Below are 27,934 nucleotides of genomic sequence, written 5' to 3'. Positions count from 1 at the left end.
GAACAGCGTGTGTTTGTTTCTCAGTTCCACAGAGTGGTGCAGTTGGCAGGTCAGAAGTCTTGGCGTGTCGGTGACTTGTTCAGCGCCGTGGCTCAGTTCTGTCAGCTCCACCAGGACCTGGAGCACAGAGGACGGCCTGTGCCCAGCCTCTTCGACTGGATACTGAAGACCAAGCGCTAGAGCACCAGCCGACTAGAGACGCCACATATCCGTCCTGTGCTAGCACACGTATATATAGTCAGGAGCCGGTGTGAAAACACCAACCAATCCCATTTGAGCCACTAACACCCTCACACAAGCAAACAGTTTATAGATCCCACAGACGCATCCGCAGACACTGCCATGACTGTACATCAGCACGTTTTTCTAGAGCTCAGCTGTGAAACTGTTCGTCGCAGGATAGCGAGGTTTACGAGACACTCCCAATCCCAAGATCCTTAGCATGAGGCTTGCTTAATACCAAACTTGCCCTCTCCGACCACCAGCACATCCACATTTGATATCTTTAGGATTCGTAGCTTTGCATTCCACCGTCTCTCGTCACACTTGCATATGTCTTTGCTAGATCACAGGAATTATGGGATACGCTGTAGGAAGAAATGCCTTGTCTATAAATATGTGCTAGAGATGCACATTCGCATAGATTGTGATTTAAGGATATTTCCCTTTAAATTACGCATGTTCCTGTCTTTACGCGCACGCAACGTTAGATCCACCGGTCACCAGCTAGAGGAACATGGTTTAAACCGACCAATCAGCCTTGACGTTTTGTAGCTTGCGGATTTTTACTGTACAACAAACCCGTTTCAAATGCACATGTGACTTTTTATCAAGAACAACAGACGTGTGAGCTCTGGCGTAGGGATTTAAGGATACTTAAATGTTTGTATTTAAAGCGTGAAATATAGTGAGACCCCATTCCAAACACACTTTGTCGTTTTAAGTTTACATCGGCGAACACGTTCGGTCATTTTATTGTTCCTCTGAGACTGAATTGTACGTTTAGTTTCGTGTGACTACTGTTATTTAAGAGATTTTATTTTGGCTAGATGTAAATAGTTTAGACTGTGATCTACTGTATCTTTGGGCAAATGGAAATTTGAGTTTTTATGTTTTACGATCGCAAAGACGCAGACGGACGAGATCACAGCACTGAAAGTCTCACCAGACTACTGTAAAAGTTTGAATATACAAGTATGAACATAAAAGAGTATATTTAAAGTACAAGTACAGTTTTGTCACGTAAAAGTTGACGTGTAAACGTGAAATCTGGTGGCGTTATGGTTTTCTCTGCATAGTAACATAATAGTAATGTGTTTTAATATCAGCATTGAAGGCACACAACTGTATCCAGTCTGTCACGGTATACCTGAATGTATTTATCTTTTCAAAATAAAATTTGCGTACTGTGAATTTGATGGTGACAAGCTTTATTTGAAAAGAGACACACGTGAATGAATGAGGTTATATACACATTTTGCAAGCTGTTAAAAGAATAGCCTAAAAAAATTTAATTGGTTGAAGATTTATACATTTGCTTGCTCACCAGTGGATGCTCTGCAGTGAATGGGTACCGTCAGAATGAGAGTTCAAAAAGCTGATAAAAACGTAATAGTCCCCAACCAAGCCACAACACTCCATCTTGTGAAGTAAAAATGGATGGGTTTAAATTTAAAACACCTTAATTTTCACCTTAAAGTATTTTAAGTATTTTTTTATCAGCTGTTTGGACTCCTTTCACTGCAGAGGATTCATTGGTGAGCAAATGATGTAATGCTATATTTCTCCAAATCTATTCTGTAACTCATACTGTATGTCTGTGATGGCCTGAGAGCGAGTAGATTTTTGAGGTGAATTTTTCTTTTAACCTAAAAACAGACTTGCATGCTAAAAATTTAATATTCCAGGATAAACGCACCAGAAAATAAGTGTGATTTTACAATATTGAATCCCTGACTTCATATTGTAGATTGTACAATCAAAAAAAAAAAAGGTGACAAGCATGCACATAAATTGAAAATTTTCCCATTGACTTCCATTATATATCATCATTTTTGGAATCATTAATTTTTTGTGATAATTGATAGCATAAGTTTAACTTGTATTTGACCCAGAGTATTCTTTAAGGGGGAAAGTAATGGTACAAATACCTCTGGGAGCGAACAACCAATTTTAAACATTACGAAGAATCTGCAAATATTATAAACCATTTTAACTTTGCTTACAGTTACTTATGAAAGATATAATGCATGACATTTATGATGCATTATATATGACAGTTTCCAGCCATAATGTCCTCCATGCACGTTCTCTGTGAACTTGAAAATTACGGCAGTGTGACAAAATGACACACAATATCTTAATCAAAAGAGCTGTAGGAATACTGTAAGATCAGAGTTCAGGCCGCTCTCTCAGTGCCAGATCCTGCAGGTGTTGTCTTTACTGCCTGCAGAAAGATTGACAACAAGGCATGAAATTACTGACGTATGATTACTTTTGTGGATTTATGAGCGTTACGCAGGTGCGTGTAATTGCCTGTAATGATGGTGTCTCCCTCGTAGTTGAAAGCGCAGGAGAAGATCTCATCAGAATGTCCCTCCAGCACCTGCAAACACGCTCCAGTCTTCACGCACCAAACACGAGCCGTCTTATCCACGCTCGCCGTCAAAACTCGGCTCCCCTGCGGATTAAAACACACCTACGGCGAAAGAAAGAGAGAGAGAAAATAAAAAGCCAATTACATTTCTGCCTTTTGTTATGATAATGCGTCGGGATGGCTCTTCATCATATTCCGTCATAAAACAATTGCTTTTTGTTTTGCATGTGGAACATCCTATTTCAACGAGCGGGAGAAAAACGGGAGGAGAAAGAGAGCGAGAGAGACAGCTGAACTGAATCTGACCCGTGTTGGTATGACAGCCGTTTTATTATAGCGAGTGTGTATGAGCCTACTTGAGTTATCACCTCTATACAGGAAATGGAAATATTCTGCTTATGATGATGACGGTCTGGAGGGGGACGGAAAAGAAAGGAGAGGATATTATGGCAAGATGGTTTAAGGATAGGCATGGGAAAAGAAGAGATAAAGAGAGCCATGAGAAAGCAAGCGGCCGTATGAATATGCAGAGAAGACGATGAATGACAGCCAGGATGCTGGGATGGAGGCAAGAGGGCAGAACAGGTGGATATAAACAGGAAAGGACCTAGACAGGAAATGACAGGAATGGCAGGAAATGAGCGCCTGAACAGACCAAGAAAGAGATACCGGAGGATTATTGAGTCTGAAGCTGGATTGACAGGCCGAGGATGGAGAGATAATGTGATTTCTTACCTTTGATACCTCTCCTTTATGGCCTTCTAATTGACACAAACACTGGAAGGTTTCTGCGCTGAACACTCTTGATGTACCTGCACACAAAAACCCACGATCAGACTCTATTATAGATCAATCTCACAAAAACATGCCCAGGTCACAAAATCCAGTTAGATGTACCACTTTGTATGTATCTCATATAGAGCACTGCACGTGACATGGGGGAAAAATATATAATGTGGCTATGAATTAAGCTAGGATTTAAAACATAGCCACGATTTACTGCATTGAGGAAATCGAGTATATGAATTAATGAGCGTCATGCGTGTCATGTGCAGAGTGCTTTTATTTTTATATGTATCCAATATTTTTTTTACAATACTGTAGTTGTTAATTTTTGTCATGTATGCTGCTGTGTTGGACTGAAACTAGCATTGCGCCGGGTGTATGATAGGGCTCATGTGTAAGATAGGAGAGGGTTGAGACTGAGGGTTGGATTGAGATGTCTCACCATCAGCAGAGGCTGTAGCGATCAGTTGACCGGTGTAGTTAAAGCACGCATCCAGCACTTCATCATTATGACCCAAGAGAGCAGCCAGACATTGACCGCTGTCTGCGTCCCACACCTACACACACACACGACCTGTTACATAACACACAACCACGTCCCAAAATAACCTTACAAACACACTACACAGTATATTAGACAGATCGAGTGAATTCCAGTAGAAAGTGCTCCCTCATGAAGAGTGAGTGTGTGACGCCTTCAATGGAATTCGTCCATTCTCTTAACTCTCTTAATGCCCTTCTCTTTAACACAGACACGTGCATGCAGACATCTCAGTGCTATTATCTAACCTCAGACACACTAAATCAACTGACACTGACACTTGTAAAAATCTGTGAGAAGAGTTTGTCTCACTGTGTTTTTGAGAAACATCAGACTGTGCTGAATAATTAAAAGCTCTCACACTTCTAGGAACAGACAGACAATTAGAGGAAGAGAGTTACTCAGATGAAAGTAAATGCAACGCTTCATTTTTTGAAGTAAAAGAGTTTAGTCGTCTACCATATAAACACAGTTTTGAAACTCAAAAACACCATTTGCAAAAAATACCGAGCCATATTTTAACGATAAATGCAAAGTCTAAAGTTCACGGCGGAAGGGGCACTTTTGCTACTTTAACTACCAGAAAACGGTCCGTGGCTCATAGTTAAAATGGGTTGTCCCTATTGTCTTAATAAGTAATCGGTGGTGTTTTGGGTGTAACGTGCTATACTTTCAAAATCAGATGAAGAAATGTTCATTTATCATTTACGACCTTGAGGTTAGATTATTGTAATGCTTTATTGGGTGGATATTCTGCACCTTCAGCTGGTCCTAAACGCAGCAGCTAGACGTAGGAAATATGACCTTGTTTGCCTGGTTCTGTCAACAGTGCACTGGCTCTCAATCAAACATCCAATAGATTTTAAAATCTTGTTAATTACTTATAAAACTCTGAATGACTTATCACATTATAGTCCTGCGTATCTGCTGCATTCTCAAAACTCTGCCCATTTTATAAAACCTAAAACATCAAAATCAACTGATTCTTTTCCTATCTAGCACTCAAACCCCGGCAACAATCTCCCTAACACGGTTCGAGAAGCAGACACACTCTTTCAATCTAGATTAAAGACACATCTTTTTAACCTAGCCTACACATAACACACTAATATGCTTCTATTATTCAAATTCGTTAAAGGACTGTTAGGCTGCATTAATAGATCAGCTGGGAAAACTCCTCATAAAACACAATATACTTGTTACATCGTAAAAAGAATGGCATCTACACTAATATTAGCGTGTTTCTTTTTTATTCAGTTTCTCAATGAACAGATCACCGGAACCAGACACACACACACTATAAGTCCTTTGGCTATCTGACATAGCTGCATTTAAAATTGAACTGGAAATTAAGTGGAAATTAAGTCAAAGCCTTGTAAGGAAAAACTAAATTTGGATGCAAAATTATTTTAAAAGGATCCCAGGGGAAAAATCATAATTTAAGAGGCTCTTTTACGAGACAGAATGGGAATTACAAAGTGAAAAGAGACAGAAACCTTGCAGGTTTTATCCAGAGAGGCCGTGACGATGAGGGAACAATCCCAGTTGAACTGAACACAGCTGATTTCTCCTCTGTGACCTGTCAGAACGTGAACTTTGCTAGAAGAGACAGAGAAGACAAAATACCATTATGCTGTCTGAAAAGCCACATCTGATTCATTTCTACATCTCTTAAAAAAAATCTTGGACAAATTAAGGTCTATAAGGCTACAAAGACTTAAATTCATAAAGCTGATGGGGTATTTAATATAATTTTCTTCTGTGCAACATATTTTTCTATAAATAAGCTCTGAATCAAGATATATATTTATCTCAAACTAAAATGAACTCAAATTCAAATTGAAGATATTTGAGGACTTGTTTTCTGAGAAACTGCACATAATTAAATATGTTTTGTTTATTTTTTTCGTAGCTCACACATGTATTTAAAGAGTTTATGTGCAAAGATAACTGTTTTATAAAATGTTCAAAAATTATGTTTTATTTTAGTATATTATCAAGTTTTTATTGTCAGCTGTTTTTCCAGTTATTTTTGAACCTAGAAAAAAAATAACCCCACTGCAGTTTTATTGAGATCAATTGGGAAAAAAAACATGATTTTTGAGAACAGTTAAAAAACGAATTTATATGTTTTTACATATGAACTCTTCATTTGTTCCTGTATTAAATTTACTTCATGTTGGTCAATTTCCTTGAAAGACTTCTTATTGTGCAATTTAGCTTCTCAACATGTACTGATTTAAGAAACATTAGACATTTGCACTGGAAAATGACAAAAAATACTAAGGAAGAACAACTGTCTATTTTTTGCATTCGGTGCAATTAAGAGGTTTAAATATCGGCCAGTACTGCAGTGAAAAGAAAGTTACAACATTAGCTGTGAAATACAGACTGACCTGCCGGTAGAAACATCCCACAGAATGGCAGTGTGGTCAAACGACCCCGTGACCAAGCGATCGCCCGTTGTGTTAAAGGAGAGAGAGATGATCTCGGCGAAGTGACCCTAAGAAAGCATGAATAGAGAAACACTGAGTGAAGAGGGGAATTTCTAAAAGAAAGGAGACCTGTCTTACTTCAGCTAAGAAATATCATATTAATTTCCCCAATTCATCGGTAACAACTCACTGAGCTATTCATAATTTAGATTCATAGAGAAATAATTGGGGAGTTAAGATGGGTAATTACACAGCACACACACACACACACACACACACACAGAGCTCAGTCACACTGCTCTGCCATGTGCTGCGGAGAGAAGACCTCCAGACACTCCGTCTCTTCCCCTCTCCCTCCGGCCCGTGGCACGTTTCTCACATCTATACAGCTCCGGTTCAGACTGAGCTGCATGACGCATCTGTTTGTATTCGGTACGCTGCTATTCGGCTAAAAGTGGAATGCTTGAATTGTCCCATAAATGGTCGTAATGACAGATTTGATGACAAATCCATTAATAAACACGCGCATGGGTGAATTTCTCACTGATCACTGGAGAGAAATCATTAAAAATCCCATAGGAGATAAGCAAATGAGGGGGAAATGATTATGACTGAAGAGAAAAACCACAGGATGAGACGTACTGCCAGTGTGGACACCTCTTTCCCACTCTCAACATCCCATAATTTAGCCGTGGTGTCCATGCTGCCCGTTGCAACCAAGGTACTCTGAGGGTTAAAGGACAGGCAGACCTAATAGAAGAGATGCACAAAAAAACAGAGAGAGTAATTGAGACCAACAGAACAAAAGCACAATATACATGCATAGGTTTCTGCCCCATTGGGCATCATCCTAAGTCAAACCAATTTGTTCAACCTACTTCATCTGGTGCCCCCTAAGAGATGGGACCCTATGTGTTTGAATATACGTCCACTAATGTGTTAAATGGCCGTTTTCTTCAGTTAGAAGTACCTAAAATAAACATGTTCTTTGCATTCACACTCTCTGGATACGACAAACGCTTCGTTTGTAATGGCTTTTATTGTTTTTGTGTCATTGCGCTGGTATACGGACGCTTGAGGGATTCTGCCAATCACAATCACAAAATAATGTTCTTTTTAGCAACATCATATGACCCCTTCAATGGTACAGTTGGTCAGATTAAAGAAACATGTTTTTTTTTAAAGTAGGCTGATTTACCAGCTCCCCTAGAGTTAAACAGTTGAGTTTTACAATTTTTGAATCCATTCAGACGATCTCTGGGTCACTATTAGTTGCAGCTTAGCACAGACCACTGGATCTGATTAGACCACTAGCAGCCCATGATATGGCTTAAATTAAATTAAAGGTAAAATATTGAAAATCTTTGGTCGTTTTTGAGTGAGATCTAGGTCTAATCAGATGAAATGATCATGCGTGGTAAAACTCAACTGTTTAACTCTAGTGGAGTTGGAGAACGCGTTCATCAGCGTTCAAAAAATCGTTCCAACTCTATCATTTCTCCGGGCCTTTATCATTGTAGTTGTGGTATCGACGCCGCAACTATAATGATAAAGGCTTTAATACTGAGAACAATTTTTACTATATTTTATTTTTACTTTTCACATACACCGAAACACATCAAGACACACTGTACCAGGTTTAAAGTCAATGACATCAAATGCTCTCAGTGAGTCTCATGCCAGAACATATTTCCTAAAGTAGGAAAGTCATACAGGTTTAGAACGACCGTAAATGAGGACAGAATCATCATTTTGAGATGAACTCTTCTTTAAACTGCTGAGACTAGACTGAATGCGGTGAGAATGCAGACGTACGATTTCTGCCGTGTGTCCTCTAAACGTGTAGAAACACTTTCCTGTTTCAGCACTCCACAATTTGCAGGTCTTGTCAAAGGAGCCTGTGGCAACTTTGTCTCTGAGAGAGAAAACAAGAGAGAGAGAACGAGAAAGAGGGCAGAGAGAGAGGCAAAAAAGGACGAGGGCTCCTGTTATGACTCAAAGTGACAAATGGTTCCTTTGTAATAACAACACCAGTTACCCTTAAGTGCCCTAACCCTGCAGAAAGAGAGTCAGAGAGGAGACGGAGACTGCTTTTTTTCTATTTCACACAAAAACAGTAAGGGAAATATAAGGACTGAGGCATTGTGAACGATTCGGGGCATAAATGATCCAATGTGCAAGAGCCCTGCTGTTACCCGTAAGGGTTGTTGAAGGCGATGGCGTACACGACGTTCCTGTGACCCTCCAAAGTGTGCAGCTCCTCTCCGGATGCGGTGTCCCATATTTTACAAGTCCTGTCATAGCTTCCGGTTATGAAACTGCAAACAGACGGAAAGTAAAGGAGAGAGGCACGATTTGATGGAGGGAGGGGGAGCAGGCATGTGAGCACAGCTGATAAACTCACCTCGATCCTGATTTATTGAAGGCCACGTTCGTCAGGGGCAAGATGTGAGCCTGAAGGGCCTGTAGAGAGAGACAGAGAAGACGAATACTCGGGGGGGAGGAGTGCATTTAACCACATTAATTCATTTCAGATCTATACGCTTGACTGTTTAATTTGCATATATAATTACTGTGGCTTTGATGTACAAAAACAGCAGTTTTCCCTCTGCTGCCACCTAGCGGGGAATACTGATATACGATGCGTTAAACAGAATAAATGATTCAAATGCATTTACTTTTGGCTGGTTTTGGTATATGTAACCGTGGTGGTGACGAACAAAAGCAGCAGAACGGAAGTTTGGATTAAAAATGATGTAATGTTCAATTATTAAATATCACGGATTTATCACAAGTCCCTTTAAATAGTCATGCTGCGTGACAAATGAATTAATAAAAGTACAACTGGCATGTCTCTAAATTATAAGAAAGGGAATATAAAAAATACATGAATAATGAACATAAAAGTAGCAAAATGCTGTTTAAAGGAATAGTTTGCCCAAAGGCAATCCAAGATGTAGATATGTTTGTTCTTTTCTTTAATCAGAACAAATTTGGAGACAGTCACCGATGGTTTCTCTGCAGTAAAAGGGTGCCGTGAAAATCCAAACAGCTGATATATAAGTAATCCTTAAAACTCACTGTATTTTACAGTATGTGCACTTAACTCAAAGAACACTTGTAATATAAGGTAACTACATAGGATAGGGGTAGGCTTAGGGTTGGTACCTAGTTATTAGCAGTAGCAGTGCTTTAATAAATACATAGTATGTACAAGGGGAACAGGACTGTAAAATAAAGTGCATCAGTTGACACCTCATGAGGCCAAAAGCTGCATGTTTGTCAAAAAACGAATCCATCATTGAGATGCTTGTCTTTAAACACAAGCTATTGAACAAAATTTGAGCCAACAATCAATAATGACACTTCCTCGGGTGAAAAAGTCAATTCTCTGTTGCCCTCTCACACCAGAATCCATCCACATATTTGTTTTCTTAGTATTTCTATCACTTTTAAAGTAAATGTATACCGTTAGGCAAAATAACCTCGGGGAAGGTTGTTTTCAGGATAGGCAAAAATTTGCACGTGCATGACTGGTCAGTTTGTATTAGTACCCTGAAAAGGTAGAACTTGCGGTCATCCTTTTGGCCGACTTTCTCTTGTAGTTTGCAGATCAGGACTTTAACCTGCTCGACGCAGGATGAGGTGATGAGAGGTTCAGCTGCTCTAATGTCTGACAGCAACTCATTCACATCCGTCCTAGAGAAGGAAAACAGTACACTTATGTGTAAAGGCTTATATGTGGACTTATTTATCTGATAGGTAACCAGTTATAACTGTTAACGAGCAGAACGTTGTTTTAAAGTGCAACCTGGACATTACAAAGAGAAATAGTGTAGTTATGCACTAGTTTGACGGTTATACTTACTCTGGAGTCAAGTTTAACAAATCGATGGATTTCGTCCTGAGCTGCCCCCCTTTCTCATAGTCCAGGAATATTCCTGCACAGCAACGTTAATAACAAAAACTGAACCAGGCATTTAACAGAAAGGTGTGCGATGAAAAAAACTGTATATATGTATATTATTACCTGGTGGGTAGTATCGTATGTGTAGCCGTTTCAGTCTCATCACGCCACTGAAGACTCTGTCAACAAACCGTTACTAAGGAAACGAGACACACGCGCTACGTACCGCGCATGCGCACGTCCTGCGCGCCGTTGCCGCTTATAACAGTGTTTTGGTGGTTAATTACGAATTCGCACGTTTTCGTTAGAGTAACATCGTAAAATAGTACTTTTTTTTATTGCACATTTAAAATAATAACAATACAATACGTTGCAGTTAATAAGTGCCGTATTTTAAAATCCTCTGAATTTTCTTTGGTCATATATCTGTAGTTTGCTTATTACAAAAAGTGCTATACATACATGAATTAATACAAATAAATCTCAAAATCGTTTATTGACACACACACACACACACACACACACACACACACACACACACACACACACACACAATTAGCCCTACATGCACACAGCTCAAAGTCTCCATCATAAATATATTCATTCACCCACCTTGCACAGCTCGTTTTGTCGAAACCAGGGACTGGGCTTGGTTTATTTTTACACTGCACAGAATAAAAACACCAACAGAGACACCAGACCAACAGCTACTGGACCTGAAATGAGGGTCTTAATCTTGCGGTTGTGAAAATACAGACAGGCAGATAAGAATGAATTTTTGGAAGAAAATGAAGAGGTCAGACTGGGTCCTCCCCACTGTTTTACTCTCTCTTTACGGTTTCTTTGCCAACTGCAGACCGGCAGAGCCTTTCCTGACTCCTTACCTGGTGGGACCCAAAAACATCTCGGAGGAAGTGGTGAGTGTTGGGTTTCGTTTTCCACGCTGGCTGCGAGATTGTTTAAGAGCTCAGACGGATACAAAAACAAGCACGATTATGTACATTCACATCATGATATGCTAAGCATTTAATTATTGAAAATACTCCTGTTACAATAAGAATGATGAAGATGTCTAGAGTTGAAGCTGAAACATATTTCCGCACTCACACATTTCTCTGGGGTTAAAAGCGATCATATTATCAGTTCTAAAACCTCAGGGTCTTGTAGTTAAACTAAAACTAGTCAAAATATTGGTTAAGGGCATTAATTTGATGCAATAGCGATTCCTCCCTCGTGCTACACGTGATTGGTGAGTCTTACGCAATACACCTTGAAGTGGCCACACTGATTTTAAATCATTAACCTAGACATTTCCTTCTGTTTCTTACTCAAATGACCAAAAACCAATTGTATTTCCACTTCTCCAGGTAACAAACTACCTGTTCCCCATCTGGACGTACTCGTATCTGGCCGTGCTCTGCCCAGTCTTCCTTCTGACAGACTTGCTCAGATACAAACCTATAATAATAACTCAAGGTCTTTTTCTTGTCACAAATTACGTACTCCTGTGCTTTGCTTCCAGTTTAACTGCCATGACCTACCTACAGTTTAACTTCGCAATGGTCACCTCCACCGAAGTGGCCTATTTTTCGTACATCTACAGCGTTATTCCTCCCGAACGCTACCAGCGGGCCACGGGGTACATCCGCAGTGCCATGCTAACGGGATATACCTTTGGAGCCACATTAGGACAGCTGTTAATTTCACTAGCTGACACAAGCTACTTCCATGTAAACACTATTACTCTGGGTATAATGTCGGTGGCTTTCTGTATTTCTTTGTGCCTGCCAATGCCTCAGAAAGGAATGTTTTTTAAGAAGAAGGCGGAGGTGTCTACGGACACGCTGAATGAGGCTACAGATGCGTTTAAGGGAGAAACAGACCTGGAAAGGCAGACTAGATCGGCATGCTGTGATTGGGGGAACATTAAAACCTCTGGAAAACAAATGTGGGATAGTCTCAAGGAGTCCTACTCTTCCAGAAGGCTGGTGCAGTGGTCCCTCTGGTGGGCTTTGGCCACAGCTGGATACGGACAGGTCTTTAACTACATCCAGCTGATGTGGGACCACATTGAGCCCTCCAGTACATCCTCTGTGTATAATGGAGTGGTAGAGGCGGTCTGCACACTTGTAGGTGAGCCAAGTATTTTTTTTTCTATAACATATACAATAGAGATTTTTCAATGGAATGTTCTTAGAGGAACCCAATCTCACACTGAAAACCTGCGTTTCTTCTGTTTAACACGAAAGGAGATATTTAAATAAATAAATGTAAAAAACATTTAGAGGTAGCCACTGATTTCCATGGGGAAAAATCATATATGATTAAAAAACAGCATGAGGTTGAGTAGATGATGACCAAAAACATTTCAAATTATTATTTTTTTTAGTTGAACTATCCCTTTAAGTGTGTAAAGATCCTTTTTCCACAATATAAAGAACATTTTGTGTGTTCTTCATTGAATCATGGACGCCAATAAGGAAACATTTAGAAGACAAACGCTTTATTTGTAAGAGTATCTGAGACTTAATGGCTTTATTAACCACAAACGCTATCGCAGGTCTAATAAATCCTATCAGAATCAGAATATGTCCAAAGGTAAAAATTAAATATGTTTCCAAAACCGTGCTTTCATAGAAGAACCATTTTGGTTTCCCCAAATGACCTATCGGTAAAACATTGCTTAAAAAACATAAAACCATTTATTTTTTATTTATTTGCAAACCGTCCCTTTAAAAAGTGTAAAGAACCTTTTTTCACAATACTATTTGCGTAAAGTTTTATTGGATGTTAAAGGTCCCTCACTGAAACACAGATGCCAATAAAGACTTCATTAACCATAAACGCTATTAAAAGTCTAATAAATCCTTTATCTTTACAGCGAAAGATATCGGAACATAGCCGAAGCGATGCTTTGGAAACCGATGCTTTATCAGCCGATCGTACACTGAATCATATACGCGTTGTGCAGAAGACTTCTAACGCTTAATTGTTATGCGGTCTGCATAGGAACCCAGCAGCCCAGTGTGTGTGGGGGAAGATAATTTAAGCAATTACACCAGTAGGGGTTCGGTTAGTAGTCACTTTAATTACAGCAGAAGAGATTGTCTCTCAGTTTTGATGCCTTGACAAGAACATTCAAACAAAGGCAACATAAATGAGCTCTGAGCGCCGTGCAGAATAAAAACGCGCTCTAAATGCATTTCCCCCGATTTAATCGTTGCCTCTTCTTTGTTCGCGGATTTGACGTCTCCCTTATTGTGATCCACGCCGTGATTGTCGCTTTCAGGTGCAGCGGCAGCTTTCTCTGTGGGTTATATCAGAGTGCGGTGGGGCGTGTGGGGCGAGCTCTCGCTGGGGGTTTTCTCTGCTGTAGGTGCGGGGTGTGTCTTTCTCATGGGCCTCACCAACAACATCTGGCTGTGCTACGCGGCCTACGCCGTCTTCAAAGCATCCTACATGTTCCTCATCACAATCACAATGTAAGTTAGTCGTTACGCGGCGGGGGAAGCATAAGATATGCCATTAAAAAAAACCATGCATGCATTTTGTCCTTAACTGTTAACTTTTTTCTGCTGCAAGGTTTCAGATAGCGGTTAACCTTTCTATGGAACGTTACGCTCTAACTTTCGGCATTAACAGTTTCTTTGCTCTTACGCTTCAAACTATACTTACCGCGGTTGTGGTGGACAATTCAGCCCTGGGACTGGACATTGCAACACAGGCAAGCTCTTGCTACACCAAGCTGTAAATGTAAAACATGGAAAGGTTTATTGAAACCTGAAATCTGATGCTGATATATGGCCAAAATATAATGCTTTTAATGCAAATCAGTGACATTTTAGTAGTGTAAGAGCTACTTACATAAAATGCGAAAGTATAGTTTGTCACTCTTATCATATCTTGCAATTGCATGCATAAAAAAACATGTATCATAATTATACTAAAAATACCAGATGCATTCAGTATTAAGCAAACATGAATATAATTTAGATGTATCAGATAAAATACAGTATGCGTAACAGCAATCACTGCATAAAATGAACTGGTGCAAATATTTGAATACACCCGTGTTATATTAATTTTAATTTTGCCTCTTCTGTCACAGTTTCTTGTATACGGAGGCTACTACAGCATCATCTCTGTGCTCTTCCTCTCACAAGGCTTGTATACAGTTTGTAAGCACTGCCGAAAATGCACAGAAGAAACAAATACAGACCGGCCATCCTCTGATCTGGAGGATAAACGTGGATCAGACAGACAAGATCCTGCTGCACAATCACTACCACAAAACATTAAAGAACAATCGGCTTTATAATGTACAATCAGACTTTTAAATGTTTTAAATGTTGGAACGCACGGAAACTGTACTGTGATTGTTTATTGTATAATATGTATAATTATTTATTCATACAGCATATTTGCGTACACTGTTCTGGGATTTCATTTCCTGTTTACTATTCAAAATATGTGATTTGCACTGTTTTCACTCAGCATGCCAAGCGCTAAGTCAAATAAAATAATAAAAATAATAAGACGTTCCTTGTGTAAAGATAGTAACGTGCAGCCTTGTAATGAAATACCTTTAGATCGTAAGAATCTTATAAACAGAAACACACACTTAAACAGAGAAAAACACCGCTTGCTACAGTTACAGGAACGTCACATCTGTAATATGACACCGGAAGTTTTTGAGACAAGCTGTTGGGAATAGCGGAAGTGACGTAAATATTTGTAAAACGGGAATCGCAGTCTAATACCTTTTTCTAAGTACACGTTGTAATTATTCGCATTTAAAACTTAATAATGCTGAAGATGTTCGTTTTATTTGAATGTGCATAACAATGTCGTTTCATATTCAAAAACAATAATAAATAAATAAACGAGACGGTATTAGTCATTATAGTCAAAATCTAAATCGAATTAATTTACATTACACGTTCTAAATAAATGAGATAAAACACTGATTAAAATAAATACGTTAACTATTTCCGCAATGAACACAGACAAATAAGTTATTTTACACATATTTTGTAAGCCTCACGATAAAATAATAAGAAAGAAAAAAGATAATTTGATCTCCGATTGCTCTCTACTATAAATATGTAAGGGATTGTACTAAAAAAATAAAAATCAAGTACATTGTTTTGGAAGAAAGACAGCGTTCGGCTGTCCAAAACTACACTTCCCACAATTCCACGGGTCAGTGTTGCGTAACTTTCGGAACGTCTTCCAGGAGAAACTCTGCGGCCCAGACGACTTGGCAGAAACATCAAACACCTCGATTCTGAATGACACAAAGTCCAGCGGAGTTGCATATACTCGTCCGTAACGAGGAAATAATCTATCGCAAGCGCTCGGAGGTTGGCTGTGAAAGAGATTCACGGTGGATTTGAGAACGCAAGATCGCGAGGGCCTATCAAATATGTCCTCTTCCTCGCAGGCATCTTCCAGGCGGCAATGGTGCTATCTTTGCGACCTGCCAAGGATGCCGTGGGCCATGATTTGGGAGTTCAGCGAGGCCGTGTGCAGAGGTTGTGTGAACTACGAGGGCGCGGACAGGATAGAGCTGCTCATCGACGCGGCGCGGCAGCTCAAGCGAACACATGTGATGCAGGACGGCAGATCTCCAGGCCCGCAGCCCGGCGGTAAACACGCTCCCGCTGGTAAGGAGGGTCCTATGGAGACCGGCAGACCGCCCTCCGAGCGATACGAACGGGGAAGGGGAGAATACGTGTCTGCCAGGCTGCCCAACGGGCTGCCCAGACTGGAAGATGGAGGTCCGCCTGAGGTTAGTAGACAGAGTCCTACTGCCAGGAGGACTTTAGTGGGGGCTGTGCCACCTAATTTAATGGCGCAAGGGCTCGTGGGAGCCCCTCATGGCCTGCTGACCGCCATGCCTGGTCTGAACGCCCGAGCCGGAGGTGCCCCCTTGACCATTTCCGCCCCCATGTTAAACGAGCTCAGCAAAAGACAGGCCATAGGCATGGGGATGAACGTGGGTGTGGCGTCCTTCATGAGCCCAGAATTCGAAAAGGAGCTCAAGGAGAAGCAGAGGAACGCCGAAGCCCTCGCCGAGCTTTCCGAAAGCGTCCGGAACCGCGCCGAAGACTGGGCCGGACGCCCCAAACACATGCGCGAGGCCCTGCACGCCCTCTCCGGCTGCACCCCGTTCAACGTGCGCTTTAAGAAAGACCACGGCCTGGTGGGAAGGGTGTTCGCTTTTGACGCCAAGCTGATGGCAGAGTTTGAGTTGAAGGTCTTCATCGAGTATCCCTGCGGATCCGGCAACGTGTTCCCCAGCGTCCTCTCGCTGGTCAAGCAGATGTTCCACGACTCTCAGAAAGACAACGGAAAGGTGATTAACTCGGGGTACAAGTACGTGGAGTATGAGAAAAGGCACGGCACCGGCGACTGGCGCCTCCTCTCGGAGCTGCTCGGCGATGGAGTGCGGGTTTTCAAAGACGCGCCGGCCCCGGAAACCCTCCCGCAGCCTTACCTGGACCCCAGCTGCTCCATGTTACCCAGCGCTCTCTGCCACATCGGCCGTCCCACGCAGCCGAGAGTGCGCCGGCGCAAGGCCTCGCCCGAGCCCGACGGCACCGAGAGGATGACCTCGGAGGAGATGCGCCAGCATTGGCCGCTTGCCGCGTATCCCGGGTTGCCCGGCCATATGCCAGCGACCTCGCTAGCCAGTGCGGGGCAGCCTCCAGAGGGCATGGGGCCGCACGTCAGCGACCCGTCGCCCATCTCTGCCCTCATGAGTGTGGCTGACAACGTCGGCACGGCCACCCAGTCCCCTAAAGATGCTCCTGGAGGCAGCGGCGGAGCCCACTCGGCCAACGCAGGGCGGCAGAACAGCGCGAGCCCTTCGCCCGCCGGGAGCCAGAGGCGGCTGGCGTCGCGTAACGGAGAACCGTCAGCCGGAAGCAGCGCGGGAGGCCCGACCACGACCGTCACCGCGTCACTCGCCGACCAGAGCGCCGTCATGGGAGGCGAAGGCTCGGGAGGAGCTGGAGGAGGAGGAGGCGCTCCTCTGTGCTGCACCATCTGCCACGAGCGCCTGGAGGACACGCACTTCGTCCAGTGTCCGTCGGTGGCTGGCCACAAGTTCTGCTTCCCTTGCACCCGGGACTTCATCTGCAGACAGGGCTCAGGGAACGAGGTGTACTGCCCCAGCGGGGAGAAGTGCCCTCTCGTGGGCTCCAACGTGCCGTGGGCCTTCATGCAAGGCGAGATCTCTACGATCCTGGCGGGCGAGGTGAAGGTGAAGAAGGAGAGAGACCCCTAACGGCCAGCGGCAGGTTTGACCATATGCTTTCGTTCAGAAGCGAGCGGCCCAATAGTCTTCAACATTGATAGAGATAAGAAATGTTTCTTAAGCAGCTTATTATAATGACTTCTGAAAGGTCGTGTGACTATTAACAATGGAGTAATGATGCCAAAGAAATCGGGAATAAATTACATTTGAGCAAACGTTCACGTAGGTTATGTTAAATTGTGTTATTTTGGATTTTATGGTTTTTGATCAAGTAAATGCAGTCTTGCTTCTTACCGAACACTTGCGTGTTGTAATTTATTTTCGCTATAACTAATGCAAAGTTAAAATGTGTGTCAATGTCTCCCCAACAGAACTGGAACCTCACTCTGAGGGAGGTGCGATCCTGAGCCCTAAAGATGGCCGCCGTGTTCGTGTGGCCCACAGCACTGAAGAGACGGCTGCTGGTGGGCAGGTCCTCTTCCTCCATCTACCCTTTCGCCGTCTTCCCCCCCCCGTAACCCCACCCCACCCTCCCTTTATCCTCCCCTCCGCCGTCTCTCTTCCGGGTGAGGCGACGGAGGACACAGCCATTTTTCTCTTTAGAGATGCCCACGTATCAAACCCTCCGGCACTTATTTCAGATTCGTTGGCCCGCGTTGATTCTTCTGCAGCGCTTTAACAACTTTTAAGTCTGCAAACCAAAACCAGGTTCACCTACCGAGTTGTATCGACTACGAAAAGAGAGAGAGAGAGAGAGAGAGAGAAAAAAATCCGGTGGGGTGATTTCCCAGAATGTGCTTCGAACCACCAGACAGATGCAGATTGTACGGCGGGAAGCTTGTTTGGAAACGCAGCTTCCTTCACAATCACCGACCGCAGGCCCAATCTTGTTTTTGCTGTCGTCTATGCTGCATAAAAACTGTTCAATAGTCCAGGAATATTACTAAGTGCTAAAAAGCCCTTCCTTCAGATCGCTTCTTGATACAGCATGTATATTAGATATCTTTTATGTTTTTTACTCCGTGTAGATTGTACGAGAATTATCCCTTTCGATGGTTATAGATGTGCAATCTCTAGATTTGATACTATGTTGCTTTATGTACCACTAAGTCTTTGAATGAATAGAAAACCAAAGATAGACATGCTGAATATTGTCGTATCATATGATGCTATAACATATATTTTTGTGGTAAAATGGTTTTGTGGCTTTCGTCAGATAACAAGGACGGATATGGGGAATGTTTTACATTGGGAACTTATATTTAAACCTATATGGGTAGACACACAATAGATTTTTATTACAAGTAAGCAGATCACTATATTTTCTATTGTAACCCATTGGCTTTTAAATCCTTGGAGACGATGACTAGTTTAACATGACAACAGATCCACTTTTTTTTTTTTTTTTTACAAGTATATGGTCCAGATTGTTTTCTTTCCATTTTTACATGTCAAAGGCATACTTTATGAAAATTGTTTTCACGTACAACGTTTGAAAGAGCCAGCATCTGTCAGTAGACACGTTGTCTTGTTATACAACAACCCTAAACTTATCTGGACTCTTCCGGGTATTTTTGGGACCGCTGCATGTTTGGCTCTCCATATCGTTTTCGACGTCTACGGTCTTGTTTTACGACATTGGAAAATATATGACTAAATATATATAAATGCACAAGTACTGTTCTGTAAAACCTTCGTTTAATCGGCATTTATGTTACAGCTTAAATTGTATTTAAATTAAATTTGACTTTTCACAAACCCTCGGAGGCTGTTGCTGTGTTCATTTTAAAACTGCTTTTTTTTGATCATATCAGCTATACAATATTAGTGCGTAGTTGATTTTTAATCATCAAAATGTATTTTTTTGCAGCGGGGCCTTAGATTAATTACAATAAATTGTATTGAGTTATTAAATAAAAACTATAAATGTGCTTTGTTTTTGCTTTGCTGTCATAAAAGCGAACGTATTTTTCATTAAATTAGTTTTTCGACTTGAAAAAAATCTTGAATTACACTTTCAGCAGGCCACACATATATATATATATATATATATATATATATATATATATATATATATTTTTGGCTTGGGTAACTACACGGTGCAGTGTGGAAACAGTATGACCCGGTAAAAGGTGGGACTGCACTGGACTTTGAATGGATCATTATGAAAGTGTGATTATGTGTATGTGTTTTTATATGCGCTGGAGGCTCAGAACCGTTCAAGGTTAGAGCATGTTTGCTATTTTAGCCCCGGCTTATCTGCTGCATTTGTGAGGGAAAGGACGCGATTTCTAAAAAACAGATTAGGTTTATTTACGGTAGTATTGTCATATGTGACGTTTGGTAGCAGTTCAACCAAATGGCTTCTTTAACAAATCTGTGACCGGCTGTATTGAAATGTCAAAATGATAGTTTTATTTACTAAAAATGGTTAATGTGATTTTAATAGCATAAATATATATATATATATATATATATATATATATATATATATATATATATATATATATATATATATATATATATATGTATATATGCGCACAGCAGAAAATTTACAAGTTTGGCTAAAATTATAATAAAAATAAATCTAAATGATGCTAAAAAATCAGTGTTTTGAACAAAATCTCGTTGGTTTCTCTTTGGGAATAGCAGACAGGTTTGCAAGTTTGCTGCAATGCTGAAATTTGTCCAGCAGATGGAAATATTCCCCCACATATAGCAAAAAAAAAGACATCGATTTAGTAAACGGTAGAAAACTGATGGTCGATAAAAGACTGATATAACTTGGCCTCATGAAGCATGACTGAATTTAGGTGAATTTTGGTGTGGTTTTTAAAAAATACCAACAAAACGGGCAATTGTTTTAGATTTAAAACATTTCTGACATTGTAATGCATTTTAGAAACGGTACAAAATAAAAAAAAAGAGTTGCGTTTAAAACCCACAGATATACTTATCGAATATAGGTTGTATGTTATAACAGAATGTAATCAGCAGTTATTGGTCATCATGTGTCAGGTGACTTCAACGATAAAATTAATAATAAGCCATCATAAATAATCATTAATATTCTAATAGGCCTGGAGTTTTATGTAGTAGCCTGGGCTATTATTATATCGCAATAGCCTGCACATGGGCTATCTCGTGAGACATAAGCTGCTTCTTGTATTGACTTGAACAGATCTTCACGAAGTCTGAAGTCTGCGTGCTATTCGAAGGCTCCCGTGTGAATCCTCCGCGTTTTAGACTATCATTAACGACTCGCTGCTGTTCGGCCTCCTCAAAAGCCTTAAGACGCGTTTATAATATTCGGCTTCCTCCATTAGCGTCACCCATTAAGACTATTGTCATCCAATTATAGAGGTGTTAATGAACGATGCGCCGCTGCATTGGCATGAGAAGCGCTGAGACAGCAGGAGGATGTTCAGATGTGTGTTCGCCAATACACCATCTCAAGACACCGCGGGGATCAGCGAGAAGAAAAGCGTGCCGAACGCTAGAGAGACGCGTTACACATCTTTTTAAGGCGTTTTGCTTTTGTACGCGCGCCCCTGTGGCCTAGCAACAAATGCGGTGGGGGAAAAAACTGTCGCAAACATACCGACCTGACGCTAGCTGTCGTAAAGGAATCCTGTAAATAATTCTAGTTAGCTCTTCTAGATAGACTTTTGGTGCCGCGTGGGTTGTGGGAACATCCCATAAAGTTGGGTTTTGGGGGTCAGGACTGTCTTAATCCCGTCGACCCCCCGCCAATTGATCAATTACATCTCCATTCATTAGCCATTAGGAAATGCATTGACATTGTGATGTTCCTGTCTGCGCCTAACAACAGATGTGTATTCACACGCTGCGCCCGCGCATCTCTGCTGCTGCTTCACGGGTCATTTCAAGCCAAGAAAACTTTGTGCGCGTTGATATTTCGTAAGGACAACTCTTCAAAACTCGAACCCATGCATGCAAGAAAAAGGTGCACGTTTGACCGCTCTAAACTAACAAAAAAAAAAAATAAAATCAAATAAACGTATTATACTGGCAAAACTAATTAAGGGAAATGTTAAATAAAAACTAAAATGAAATAGCCTATTCGGAAAGGCACTTCATAATTATATTTTGTTCAACAATCAAACGGATGCAGCGTATATAGTTGTTCAAAGCCCATTATCCTGGGTTTGGGAGAAAAGACGGCATGGGATCATCTTTTTTAAATCTCGAGAATTAATCACCGTCCTTCGTTCACTGTGACCGACCTGAAAGTGATAGCCGAGGGGATTTAACAACTTTTAAACCTGGCACCTCAGATTACTGATGTGGACCCCTGCCGTGATGAGTTTAAGCCCTGATGAGCTTATACCACCCTGAACACATCACCGATGACAGATAAAGCATTAAATGATTGACTGGTGACGACGAATCAAAAGCGAGACTATTGAAAAATACCGTACTCGAAAATAAAGCCCAAATAACTTAACATATCTATCTATATTTACACCGCAGAGGTGGAACAGAAGCGCTTCCGAATGCCGGGGTCTGAGGTGGGACAGAGCAGGCATCGTTTAAGCTGGCTTTTATGCGGTGTTCGGAGTTCGGAGCAGGCACAGAGCCGCCTGACTTGTTGCGTTCTGTAAGCCACTTCTCCGTTTCATTCAATTCCATTCATTTTCATCGCAGGCCCGAAGTCGACAATTGAGATGGACGCGTCGGCTGGCCAATATACAGAACAGCAGGGGGCAGGGGAGTCCTTTAGGGACGTCTTCCTGAGTCCCGGGGCCCTTTTGGGCGGTCCCTCACCTGCGCCTGTTTAAAGCCTGAGGTGAGGCTTTCCTACATTACTCACCACAGAGACCTGCCGCCGTCTCCACGACAGCTTCACTTTGGACTTCTCAGGATTACTTGAAAATGTTTACGGGTCCTGCCACGCAAAAAAACCGAGCGAGCCAAGTCAACTAATCATGAGAAACCAACTCACTGATCCACGGAACTGAAGACCGACAGAAGAGCTTCCCTTTTAAAAACTTTTTATTACGGTTCATGCTGTAAAATTACGTGGAATTACAAACCGTGTCGTCTTGTGGGACGTCGTTTTTTTAAGAAAACCTTTTTAAAAAAATATTGAAGGATTGAATTTTTTTTATATATATACGTTTAGTGTCCTGTCAATATCGCGTTTTTTACGAGTTACAGCTTCATTTGGGGATGTTGAGCTCCGTGAAGATGGAATCTCATGAAATTCCAGAATGGAATGCTTTCTACAGTGAGGCAAGTGAGGTAAGTTCCAGAAAGTCTTCAAAATTCTTTTATTTAGATAATAATTTATGTATAGCCTATAGCTATATGTTCTTGATAGATAGATAGATAGATAGATAGATAGATAGATAGATAGATAGATAGATAGATAGATAAAATACGAAGTAACATTTAAATATTTGTACGATAAAAAAATAATGTTATTTTTCATGTTTATTATTAAATATTTAAAGGTCGATATTTAGCTTTCGAATACATTTCGATACTAATTTCAGTGTTGTACCAGTTTTACATCTCGGTAGATCCAACAGAAAACTTTCTTTGTGAATTCTACGTAGGCCTAAGAGTTCATTTATAAAGCAGCACTGACTTCAGACTTTCTTCTCCATTCTGCATTTGCGCGTTTGCGTTTATTGTTATTACCGCACACACTGCGCGAGGCTGGAATCGCTATCTTTTTTATTCGTTTAATTACATTTTTTCAAATTCATTTTAATAAATCTGAGGAGTTTTAAAAAGATTGATGATGTCAGATGAACTAATGATGCGTTTTATGTTAAACAAAATGTAATATATATATATATATATATATATATATATATATATATATATATATATATATAGTTGAAATGTATTTTACTTTGGCATAAACTTTATAAAAATCCTAAGTGAAATACTATAATTTAATGTGTTTATAAATGATAAGACTTCGCTTTTGAGTTGATGTCAAACCTTAATGTCCTGCGTTTTTTCTCTTTCAGATGTACTCCTCTCCGAGCGCCATGAACTCAGTGAGCAGCTTGAACAGCTACATAAATCTGAACTCGGCCTGTTCCACATCCAGCATGAATATGGGCTATCCCAGCGCAGGGCTCAACAGCAGCCCATTGAGCAGCATGGGTGGAGGCCCCAACCACATGAGCCTGTCCCCTGTCGGCTCCTCTCTGAATCCCAGTCCTCTGACCCAGCTGGGCTCTTCTGCCTCCTCCCTGGGTCCCCTCTCGCATTACCAAAGCATGCAACCGATGTCCCAGATTAGCTACCCCTCTCCTACCTCTCTCAACCGGACTAAGGAGATGCCAAAGCCCTATCGACGCTCGCTGACCCACGCCAAGCCTCCGTACTCCTACATATCCCTCATCACGATGGCCATCCAGCAATCCAACAGCAAGATGCTGACGCTCAACGAAATCTACCAGTGGATCATGGACCTGTTCCCGTACTACCGCGAGAACCAGCAGCGCTGGCAGAACTCCATCCGCCACTCTCTGTCCTTCAACGATTGCTTCGACAAAGTGGCACGCTCCCCGGACAAGCCCGGCAAGGGCTCTTACTGGGCGCTCCACCCCAATTCCGGGAACATGTTCGAGAACGGCTGCTACCTGCGTCGCCAGAAGCGCTTCAAGCTGGAGGATAAATCTGGGAAAAAGAGCTCGGCGAAGTCTCAGGAGGGCGGCAGCAGCGCCAAGGGAGGCCACGGCGGTGAGGGGATCCAAGAGGAGCACAGTCCCGCCACCGGCTCCGAAGGGGCCGACTCTGCCCATTCGGACAGCTCCCACGCCTCGGAGGAGCAGCAGAGGAGCCTGGTGCAGCTGGATTGCCCGTCTCAGGGCCCCAGCCTTTCGCACAGCTCGCCAGTGCCAATCCCGTCTTCGGTGTCCTCCTCCATGCCCCCGTCCGGCTCGCACCTGCACTCTCAGGGAATGGGAGGCAGCCCTCACCTGCTGGCCAGCCCCATGCAGCACCTGGATCTGCAGAACGACCCACTGAAGTCCATGGACCCCCACTACAACTTCAACCATCCGTTCTCCATCACCAACCTCATGTCCAACGAGCAGAAGATGGACCTCAAGTCGTACCAGGACCAGGTCATGGCTTACAACAGCTACGCCACCACTTCTCCGGTGGCTACCAAACAGATCTATGACAGCGCAGGTCCATCAGCCATTGACTCTGGTGCGTACTACCAGACCCTCTACAGCAGGTCTGTGCTCAATGCATCCTAATGTGTTTACCAGCCATTTGAACTCTACAGACTCTTAATGGCAGGAGGCTTACATCTTCAACACAGAGCTTGCTTTGCCATTGATAGCTAAGCTTCGGTCCCTGCACTCTTAAAAATAAAGGGGGTTTTCACAGCGACGCCACAGAAGAACCATTTTTTTGGGCCGCTCAAAGGTTCTTGAAGTTCTCAGTGTGAAGAATCTCGAAGGGTTCCACGGACGGCGAAGGTCCTTCGTGCGAATAACCTTTATTTTTAAGAGTGTGCTGAGAAAAGCGCTGAAGCTTTTTCATTTCCAGAAGCTAATTTAATTAACATATGTTCAGGAACTAAACGTTCTGGTTTCGGATGTAACACAGAAGATGTATGCAAATGATGCCACGTGTATATACTGTTTTGGGGAAGCTGGAGACAGGCATTTATTTATGAAGGGAAGAATTTAATATATCTCGTATGATCTTGTGTCGTGAAGTTACGTTAACAATGTGATAATAAGAGGGCATGAGCGCGATTGAGTTCAGGTTACTGCTGTGAGCAGGTGTTACTGTGTTACAGGGAAACTCTCCTGTTTGGTGTTACAGCATAACGCACGTTCAGTTGAAGTGCACTAACATACAGTGTACGTGCATGGAGAGTGTGTATCGTTAAGCTTGTCCCTATAGAGAAGCTGAAGAAATTACTTTTTTTACTCTTGGCCATGAAGTCATTTTGTATATTCTGAAGAGTTTTGTGTTAAGTATAAATAGAGATAAAAGTTCGACAGCGGCGGATAAAACTGTGGTACATCCAACTGATCCCTTTTTAGAAATACTGGCAATAACATTCATGGCAAAGAGGTCGAAGATGTTTCCAGCGTGCCTCAATGGTCTGCTCGGCTCAGCTGAAGCTTCTAGTAAGATCAGCAGACAGTGCACTATAAGGGCCATTTCCATACAATACTTGCACTAGTGACCTCTCTGTTCTTCACTGCTGGGGAGGGGTGAGATCGTTTTGTTACAACAATGCTTTGTAACCAGCTTTTTATCAGAAAATGATACAGACCCTATTGAATTTGCCGTGATGTATTTTTGTAAGATCTCGTCATTTCAAAGAGAGACATCAAAGCCATTTGAATAATAAAAAGCCATCACGTCATTTACAGATTTCTTGCATGAAATTTGTAAGAAAGCAGGTCAGAATTGATGTTCTTGTACTGTTTCGTTTATTTAAACCCAGCTTTTTGGCCATTGGGCTTAGAAGATAAGTGTCTTAATATATATATATTGCTTTATTTGGTTGATTGTTTCATGGTTTCATGTTCTTAAAGTTTGTTATGTTCTTTTCTTATTAAAAAAAAGCCTCACATATCCTTTGGAGTTCTTTTCATTATTACATATTCTTAGAGTAAAAATGTGACTGTTTGCAACATGTTTAAAGGTATATATATATATATATATATATATATATATATATATATATATATATATATATATATATAGGCATATTTTTCAATCCAGTGATAAATCTTAGCTTGTAGTTTTTCAGGGTTTGTCTGTTATTTATTGTACGATGGCTTAAAATACTACAATACACAATATTAAGTATAAACTGTACAAAGACAGGACAAATTAGCAAGAGGTTGGACATAAACATGTGGAGTCAATGCAGCTTAAGTAACGCAGCTGAATTGTTATGCTGATGATATCATTTGTAAAGCAAACTTTAGTATTTTTGTATTAAAACAGAAGCGTGTTCACTTGTGGAGCCCACTTAATTTCGAAATAAAACAATTCACAATCTGGAAAGTGACATTTCCAAGACCCTTACTGTAAAACGAGCATGCTGAGCAATATAATAACCGTGATGCGGACAGTTTCCATCTGCCAGGATAATAACCCTATCATCTTTTATTGTCCCAAGAGCATCCGGCAATGAATCATTTATACCTCGAGAACCAAAAAAGTTCACAGAATCACTTTTAAACATGCGTTTTATTCTTTTCTTCTATTTTCGGTGAGAAATATCCCACCCTGCCGCGTTTTGTCTGGTTCCTTCTCTCTTGTGAGATTGATGGCGGCAGAACTCCGAAGCCACGGTTCAGCTCGGTGTTTTTTGCTTTATCACAGGGAGCTGTGAAACCATTCTCTCTTGTCGCGTCAAAGGCAGAGCGGATCACATGCAAAAGCGAGGGAAGGATGAAAGATAGACGGGGCAAGAGAAAGAGAGAGAATGTAAAGTAGACTCTGCCCTGGGTCTCCTGGTGGGAATCTATAGTAGCTATTTCTTCATGAGAAACACAAAGGGACCTTGCTGCTGGGGCCTGAACCTGATAAGATACGCCAATACGCCACTGATATGGTTTCCACGGTGACACAATGGCAAATTAAGGACAAGGAACAGAGGGCCCTTCCCATCATGACTAAACTGGAACGTACCTTTTCCTTTGTGACCTAATTAAAAACTTTGGCTGTTTCGGTCTTAAATGGTTTATTGCAAAATCCTCACTCTAAACACGAATGACCTACTTTTCTCCTTCAAGAACTGTTTTCGTCCATTTATTGAAAGTCTGTAGGGTCCCGAACAGCATTGGGACATTTTCAAAATGTGTTTCTTAGATGAAGTAAAAAGTCGTCCAGGTTTGTAACATCACGGGGTTGAGTAAATCTATGTCTTTAAAAGCAATGTTTTAGTAAAAGAAGTCCACTTCTCCACACTTAAGTGTGAACTGAATATAGCCTCTTTGTTTTTTTGGACACTTAATTGCATGTTATTTACAATTGAATTAAAATGTATAATAGCTTAACTTTATGCTAAATGCAATTAGAGTAAGTTAAGACTGCTTTACCGCTTCGCTTAAGTACATCTTTATATGCAATTTCATAATTATGTATATTGGGTTTGAGATATGGGTGAAGTCTGCTGCTGAATGTACTGACTGGTTTATGTTAAACAGAAATATACTTAATGTCAAAAAATGTGCGCGTGACATTAAAAATTGAACATTTGTAATAATGAAGCTGCAGTTGAGAACACATCAAAACTATTAAACACCACCGTTATAATCTTTGCATGTGGTTTATTATTATGACATTTTTGAAGATTATCAAAACATGATTTAAAATTCACTTTAAAGGAAAACGTTTGGTATTTTTACCAAAGTGCACTTTTTAAGAAAGCGAAAGT

At 41.4% G+C, this 27,934-nt stretch overlaps 5 protein-coding genes and 1 long non-coding RNA gene across 12 annotated transcripts in view; 4 read left to right on the top strand and 2 right to left on the bottom strand.

Annotated features, from left to right (window-relative positions):
* Nucleotides 1–1,413, top strand: part of LOC122323129 (SPHK1 interactor, AKAP domain containing) — a 57,007-nt gene extending 55,594 nt beyond the window's left edge. The window contains 1 exon segment of the mRNA XM_043216793.1: nt 25–1,413. Coding sequence (XP_043072728.1) covers nt 25–180 — 156 coding nt within the window. The 3' untranslated portion in view covers nt 181–1,413.
* Nucleotides 1,410–11,014, bottom strand: daw1 (dynein assembly factor with WDR repeat domains 1). The gene is made up of 14 exons (XM_043216801.1): nt 10,878–11,014; nt 10,389–10,444; nt 10,227–10,299; nt 9,913–10,057; nt 8,763–8,821; nt 8,554–8,676; nt 8,174–8,273; nt 7,001–7,108; nt 6,320–6,426; nt 5,420–5,522; nt 3,825–3,939; nt 3,332–3,408; nt 2,536–2,698; nt 1,410–2,446 (listed from the first exon to the last, which is right to left on the bottom strand). Exons 2-14 carry the CDS (start codon nt 10,426–10,428, stop codon nt 2,412–2,414), a joined length of 1,248 nt encoding a protein of 415 aa, XP_043072736.1. The 5' UTR covers nt 10,429–10,444; nt 10,878–11,014; the 3' UTR covers nt 1,410–2,411.
* Nucleotides 11,015–11,032: 18 nt separating this feature from the next.
* slc19a3b (solute carrier family 19 member 3b) lies at nt 11,033–14,698 on the top strand. 3 transcript variants are annotated; one of them, XM_043216796.1, is made up of 5 exons: nt 11,033–11,182; nt 11,633–12,398; nt 13,555–13,747; nt 13,848–13,989; nt 14,374–14,698. In XM_043216796.1, the coding sequence occupies exons 1-5, from the start codon at nt 11,036–11,038 to the stop codon at nt 14,581–14,583; spliced, it is 1,458 nt and encodes a 485-aa protein (XP_043072731.1). In that variant the 5' UTR covers nt 11,033–11,035; the 3' UTR covers nt 14,584–14,698. The 3 variants fall into 3 exon arrangements, with proteins under 3 accessions (XP_043072731.1, XP_043072733.1, XP_043072732.1); XM_043216798.1 differs by having other exon boundaries at nt 13,964–13,989; nt 14,374–14,624; XM_043216797.1 differs by lacking the exon at nt 13,848–13,989.
* Nucleotides 12,282–27,934, bottom strand: part of LOC122323141 — an 81,797-nt gene continuing 66,144 nt past the window's right edge. For 4 of the 5 annotated variants that reach the window (XR_006246953.1, XR_006246952.1, XR_006246951.1 and 1 more), the window contains 2 exons: nt 13,941–14,010; nt 13,579–13,720 (listed from right to left, as the gene is read on the bottom strand). This is a non-coding gene — a long non-coding RNA (uncharacterized LOC122323141). Of the gene's footprint in view, nt 12,420–13,578; nt 13,721–13,940; nt 14,011–27,934 lie in introns of those variants that run through there. The other variant, XR_006246954.1, reaches the window with a different exon arrangement.
* irf2bp1 (interferon regulatory factor 2 binding protein 1) lies at nt 15,457–19,284 on the top strand. The gene is made up of 2 exons (XM_043216795.1): nt 15,457–17,569; nt 17,898–19,284. The coding sequence occupies exon 1, from the start codon at nt 15,691–15,693 to the stop codon at nt 17,554–17,556; it is 1,866 nt and encodes a 621-aa protein (XP_043072730.1). The 5' UTR covers nt 15,457–15,690; the 3' UTR covers nt 17,557–17,569; nt 17,898–19,284.
* Nucleotides 22,345–26,118, top strand: foxa3 (forkhead box A3). Its single transcript, XM_043216800.1, has 2 exons — nt 22,345–22,791; nt 23,532–26,118. Exons 1-2 carry the CDS (start codon nt 22,720–22,722, stop codon nt 24,774–24,776), a joined length of 1,317 nt encoding a protein of 438 aa, XP_043072735.1. The 5' UTR covers nt 22,345–22,719; the 3' UTR covers nt 24,777–26,118.

Source organism: Puntigrus tetrazona, chromosome 18 (assembly GCF_018831695.1).
Source record: "Puntigrus tetrazona isolate hp1 chromosome 18, ASM1883169v1, whole genome shotgun sequence".
In the NCBI taxonomy this organism is placed as follows: domain Eukaryota; kingdom Metazoa; phylum Chordata; class Actinopteri; order Cypriniformes; family Cyprinidae; genus Puntigrus; species Puntigrus tetrazona.
This window is presented reverse-complemented; position numbering and strand designations above follow the sequence as displayed.